The 5,715-nt window shown below is 42.1% G+C and overlaps 1 protein-coding gene across 1 annotated transcript in view; it reads right to left on the reverse strand.

Annotated features, from left to right (window-relative positions):
- Window positions 1–5,715, reverse strand: part of LOC122539562 (diacylglycerol kinase theta) — a 199,973-nt gene that overhangs the window by 63,529 nt on the left and 130,729 nt on the right. Inside the window, exons 15-16 of the mRNA XM_043674545.1 lie at window positions 4,059–4,097; window positions 3,223–3,338 (exon numbers count right to left, since the gene is read on the reverse strand). Of these exons, the coding sequence (XP_043530480.1) occupies window positions 3,223–3,338; window positions 4,059–4,097 (155 nt within the window). The remainder of the gene's footprint in view (window positions 1–3,222; window positions 3,339–4,058; window positions 4,098–5,715) is intronic.

The following is a 5,715-nucleotide window of genomic DNA, read 5'->3' on the forward strand; positions in this document are numbered from 1 at the left end:
GAGTCCAGAACTAGAGGACATAGGTTTAGGGTGAGAGGGGAAAAAGATAAAAGAGAGCTAAGGGGCAAATCTTTCACACAGAGGGTGGGACATGTATGGAATGAGCTGCCAGAGGAAGTGGTGGAGGCTAGTACAATTGCAACATTTAAAAGGCATTTGGATGGGTATATAAATAAGAAGGGGTTGGAGGGATATGGGCCGGGTGCTGGCAAGTGGGACTAGATTGGGTTGGGATATCTGGTCAGCATGGACGGGTTGGACTGAAGGGTCTGATTCCATGCTGTACATCTCTATGACTCTATGAACATTGACACCATCCAGGACAAAACAGATTACTGGCATGAAATGCATAAACATTCACTTTCTCCACCGCTAACGCTCAGTAGTAGCAGCTGTGTATTCATTTACAAGATGCATTCTCTGGAGATCCTTAGACAGCACCTATCAAATGCATGACTACTTCCATCTAGAAGAACAACAAAAGAAAATACAAGGGAATACCACCAGTAGTTATTCCCACCACACCATTCACCATCCTGATTTGGAAATATATCCCCATTCTTTCAGTGTCACTGATTGGATGATGCTGGGAGACAGTGGCCCAGTGATAATTTCAATAGGCTAGCAATCCAGAAATCCTGGTTAATGTTCCAGTGACATGCATTCCACCATAGCAGATACTGAAATTTAATTTCATTAAAAATATTTTTAAAAAAACCCTGAATAGAAAGCTAGCCTTGAAAAATGTCGCGTTGGAAAAATATAGCAGGCCAGGCAGCATCTGAGGAGCAGGAGAATCGACGTTTCGGGCATAAGCCCTTCTTCAGGAAAGCTTGCCTAACAGCAACTATAGAACTTTAAAGTTGCCTGATGAAGGAGCAGTGCTCCGAAAGCTAGTGCTTCCAAATAAACTTTGTTGAGAATGTGGTGCTGGAAAAGCACAGGAGGTCAGGCAGCATCCGAGGAGTAGGAGAATTGACTTTCGGGGATAAACTCTTCATCAGGTTTCCTGTCAAAGGGTCAGTACTGAGGTAGTCTCACGCTGAAGGCGGTCAGTACTGAGACAGTCTCACACTGAGTGGGGATCAGTACTGAGGGATAAAAACAAAATACTATGTATGCTGGAAATCTGGTCTGATCAGAGTCCTCCTGAATTTTTCCAGCATTCGAGGTTTGCTTCAGTATGGTTGGACCATCACGCTGAAGGAGAGTCAGTACTGAGGAAGCTCTGAACTGGAAGCTAGAGAAGTGATTGCTGGGCCTCTTGCTGAGATATTTGCATCATCGATAGTCACAAGTGAGGTGCCGGAGGACTGGAGGTTGGCAAACGTGGTGCCACTGTTTAAGAAGGGTGGTAAGGACAAGCCAGGAAATCATAGACCAGTGAGCCTGATCTCGGTGGTGGGCAAGTTGCTGGAAGGAATCCTGAGGGACAGGATGTACATGTATTTGGAAAGGCAAGGACTGATTAGGGATAGTCAACATGGCTTTGTGCATGGGAAATCATGTCTCTCAAACTTGATGGAGTTTTTTGAAGAAGTAACAAAGAGGATTAAAGAGGACAGAGTGGTAGATGTGATCTATATGGATTTGAGGAAGGCATTTGACAAGGTTCCCCATGGGAGACTGATTAGCAAGGTTAGATCTCATAGATTACAGGGAGAACTAGCCATTTGGATATAGAACTGGCTCAAAGGTAGAAGACAGAGGGTGGTGGTGGAGGGCTGTTTTGCAGACTGGAGGCCTGTGACCAGTGGAGTGCCACAAGGATCGGTGCTGGGTCCTCTACTTTTTGTCATTTACATAAATGATTTGGATGCGAGCATAAGAGGTATAGTTAGTAAGTTTGCAGATAGCACCTAAATTGGAGGTGTAGTGGACAGCGAAGAAGGTTATCTCAGATTACAACAGGATCTGGACCAGATGGGCCAATGGGCTGAGAAGTGGCAGATGGCGTTTAATTCAGATAAATGTGAGGTGCTGCATTTTGGGAAAGCAAATCTTAGCAAGATTTATACACTTTATGGTAAGGTCCTAGCGAGTGTTGCTGAACAAAGAGACCTTGGAGTGCAGGTTAATAGGTCCTTGAAAGTGGAGTCGCAGATAGATAGGATAGTGAAGGTGGTGTTTGGTATGCTTTCCTTTATTGGTCAGAGTATTGAGTATAGGAGTTGAGAGGCCATGTTGCGGGCTGTACAGGACATTGGTTAGGCCACTGTTGGAACATTGCATGCAATTCTGGTCTCCTTCCTATCGGAAAGATGTTGTGAAACTTGAAAGGGTCCAGAAAAAATTTACAAGGATGCTGCCAGGATTGGAGGATTTGAGCTATAAGGAGAGGCTAAACAGACTGGGGCTGTTTTCCCTGGTGTGTTGGAGGCTGTGGGGTGCCCTTACAGAGGTTTTCAAAATTATGAGGGGCATGGATTGGGTAAAGAGGCAAAGTCTTTTCCCTGGGGTCAGGGAGTCCAGAACTAGAGGGCATAGGTTTAGGATGAGAGGAGAAAGATATAAAAGAGACCTAAGGGGCAACCTTTTCACACAGAGGGTGGTACTGGTATGGAATGAGCTGCCAGAGGATGTGCTGGAGGCTGGTACAATTGCAACATTTAAGAGGCATTTGGATGGATATATGAATAGGAAGGATTTGGAGGGATATGGGCCAGGTGCTGGTAGGTGGGACTAGATTGGGTTGGGATATCTGGTCAGCATGGACAGGTTGGACTGAATGGTCTGTTTCCATGCTGTATATCTTTATGATTCTATGACATTAAAGAAGGGTCCACACTGAGAGAGTGTCACACTAAATGAGTACTGCTCTGCCAGAGGACTGGATCAGCAGAGGTGCTATTTGGTTTATGGGGCAACGGAGTTGGTGTTTGAAGTCATACTGACAAAGTGCCGCACAATTGGAAAGTCAGTACAGAAGGAATGCTAGCATCGGACAGTCAGCCTTGAGGGAGTGATACTCAGTGTCAGAGTGCTGAAGCACTGCTTCACCTGTTTGGAAGGGCAGTATTGAGGCTGCCCTTTGAATAAAGCACTAAATCATTAATTGGATGAAAGAAGCATGTAAGCAAAACCTAATTTTTGCAGTCACTTGGGGCAATGAGATTTTATCTTACACTTGGCATTGGATGGAAAGCAAAATGTCAGAAGTTAATTGTTCCATTTACCCTCCATTTACCCAATTAGCTTATAAAAAGCTTTTCAGGAATTTACCTCAATGACTGGGATTATAACTGTTGTGAGGTGTCTGTCATTGACAGTAGTATCTTTAACTTGTGTATAAATCCTCTCTGCTTCATCAAAACATGAGAATTCCAGCACTACAGCACCTGAAATAAACAATAAGTTAGGGTCAGGAAGCATCTAACACTTGGCATACATGCTTACCACAGAAAATACAGCTTCCATCTCCACTTTGAGAATCATGACTCAATTATGAATATGATCAACTATTAAAGTCACAGTGAACTCAGGAAGTCAGCAACAGCTAAAACAAAGCTAGAGATATAAATCAAAAAATAGTATGGTAAGAATTCAATGACAAATCAGGTGGGAAAGTAGTTTTATTTCCAATAGCGCAGTGGTATTGAACAAAATTGCTTTACATTTGACTTGACTAATACAATGGGCGAAAGTGAGGACTACAAATGCTGGAGATTAGAGTCAAGATTAGAGTGGTGCAGGAAATGCACAGCAGGTCAGGCACCATCGGAGGAACAGAAAAATCGGTGTTTCGGGCAGGAGCCCTTCATCAGGAATCATTCCTGATGAAGGGCTCCTGCCCGAAGCCAATTTTCCTGCTCCTCGGATGCTGCTGACCTGCAGTGTATTTCCAGTACCACTCTAATCTTGACTAATACAAGAGAGCAGAATCTCTACTACTTAGAATTAATGAATATGGTTGTTAAACAATAAATGTAACAACTTGTGTACTTAGGTATATATTCAGAGATCTCTGCTGCAATTCAGTATTTAATCTTTAAGCAAACAAATTCTATCATCTTGGGTTTTTTGGTAATAAATGCACAATAAACACTGTATCAACATACCTTGGTCCATGTAAACATAACCAAAGGATACCAAATTCCCTGGGGAAAGAAACAGATTTATTTCAGTTTACTTTCATAAAGAACTACACTCATTCTATTGCACGGCAGAAACCACAAACATAAAATTAAGACAGATAACCTTGTGCCAATGAACAAACACTCCAGAGTTCAAATTAATCAAGCCACAAAAACTCTGAGCTTGCCAACTGTATACATAATTGGCTTTACAGCAGGAGATAGAGTGATGGCGAATGGCTGCCTTTCAGATTGGAGGCCTGTCCCAAGGGTGTTCCACAGGGATCAGTTCCGGGTCCTCATATAAATGATTTGGATGAGAGTATGGAAGGCATGGTTAGGAAGTTTTCAGATGAGCCAAAATTGGTGGTATAGTAGACAGTGAAGAAGGTTTTCTAAGATTACAAGGGGATCTGATCAAATGAAAAATGACAGATGGTGTAGAATCTGGATAAATGCAAGGTACAACATTTGGTACAACAAACTGGGGCAGGACGTTTAAAATTAATGGTCGGACCTTGGGCACCGTTGTAGAACAAAGGGAACTACGGGTTCAGTTACATAATTCTCTGAAACTTGCACAACAGGTGGACAGAGTGTTAAGGCGGCATTTGTCATGCTTGCCTTCATTTTTTAGACCTTTTGAGTATAGGAGTTGGGAAGTCATGTTGAGGTTATACAGGCCTGGTCTGGAGTACTGTGTCCAGTTTTGATCTTCCCTTTATGGAAAGTATATTATTAAGATCCAGAGGGTTTTGAAGAGAATTAAGCTGGATGTTGCTGGGCATGGAAGGTTTGAGTTTTCAAGAAAGGCTGAATAAATTGAGACTTTTTTTCACTGGAGCTAGAAGGTTGAGAGGTGACCTTAAAGAGGTTCATAAAAACACGAGGGGTATAGATAGGGTTAATGGTAGGTGTCTTTTCTCTAGGAGGGGGAATTTCAAGACGACGGGACACATTTTTAAGGTGAAAGGAGACAGATTTTAAAAAGACATGAGGGGCAATTTTCTTTTCCACACAGAGTGTGGATCACGTATGGAATGAATTTCCTGAGTAAGAGGTGGATGTGCATACAGTTACAACATTTAAAAGACATTTGATTAAGTACATGAATAGGAAAGATTTGGCGGGATACAGGCCAGGAGCAGGTAGCTGGGACTAGTTAAGTTTGAGTCTGTTTCTGTGCTGTATGGCTGTATACATCTTGTTTTTCTATTTAAGCTGTAATTAGCTAAATTCTTGCTGCTAAATCTGTATATCACCAAAAGCAGCATGATTACGAAATTACTATCATTCTAAAATATCGTTGCTTTCACTTAAGATAATAAAACCATTCTGAAAAATTATCACGGTTTGATTTGCTTGTAATAAGATCTAATTAAGATTGATAGGGTGGTTAAGAAGGCATACGGTGTGATGGCTTTCATTAGCAGTGGAACTGAGTTTAAGAGCCGTGATGGGGTAATCCAAGATGGAGGATGGGAAAAATTTCTGGCTATAAGAGCTGCTTCTTTTTTTGAGGTATTTTAGGTGTTGGAGGTGATTTCCTCGAATTCCAGGAGCAGCAATTACTGTTCTATACGCTGTTGCATTGTTTTGGAACTTTGGAAAAAAAAAGTCAAAACAACAGCAGTTTTAAAAG

The sequence above is a fragment of the Chiloscyllium plagiosum genome, chromosome 32 (genome assembly GCF_004010195.1).
Source record: "Chiloscyllium plagiosum isolate BGI_BamShark_2017 chromosome 32, ASM401019v2, whole genome shotgun sequence".
In the NCBI taxonomy this organism is placed as follows: Eukaryota; Metazoa; Chordata; class Chondrichthyes; order Orectolobiformes; family Hemiscylliidae; genus Chiloscyllium; species Chiloscyllium plagiosum.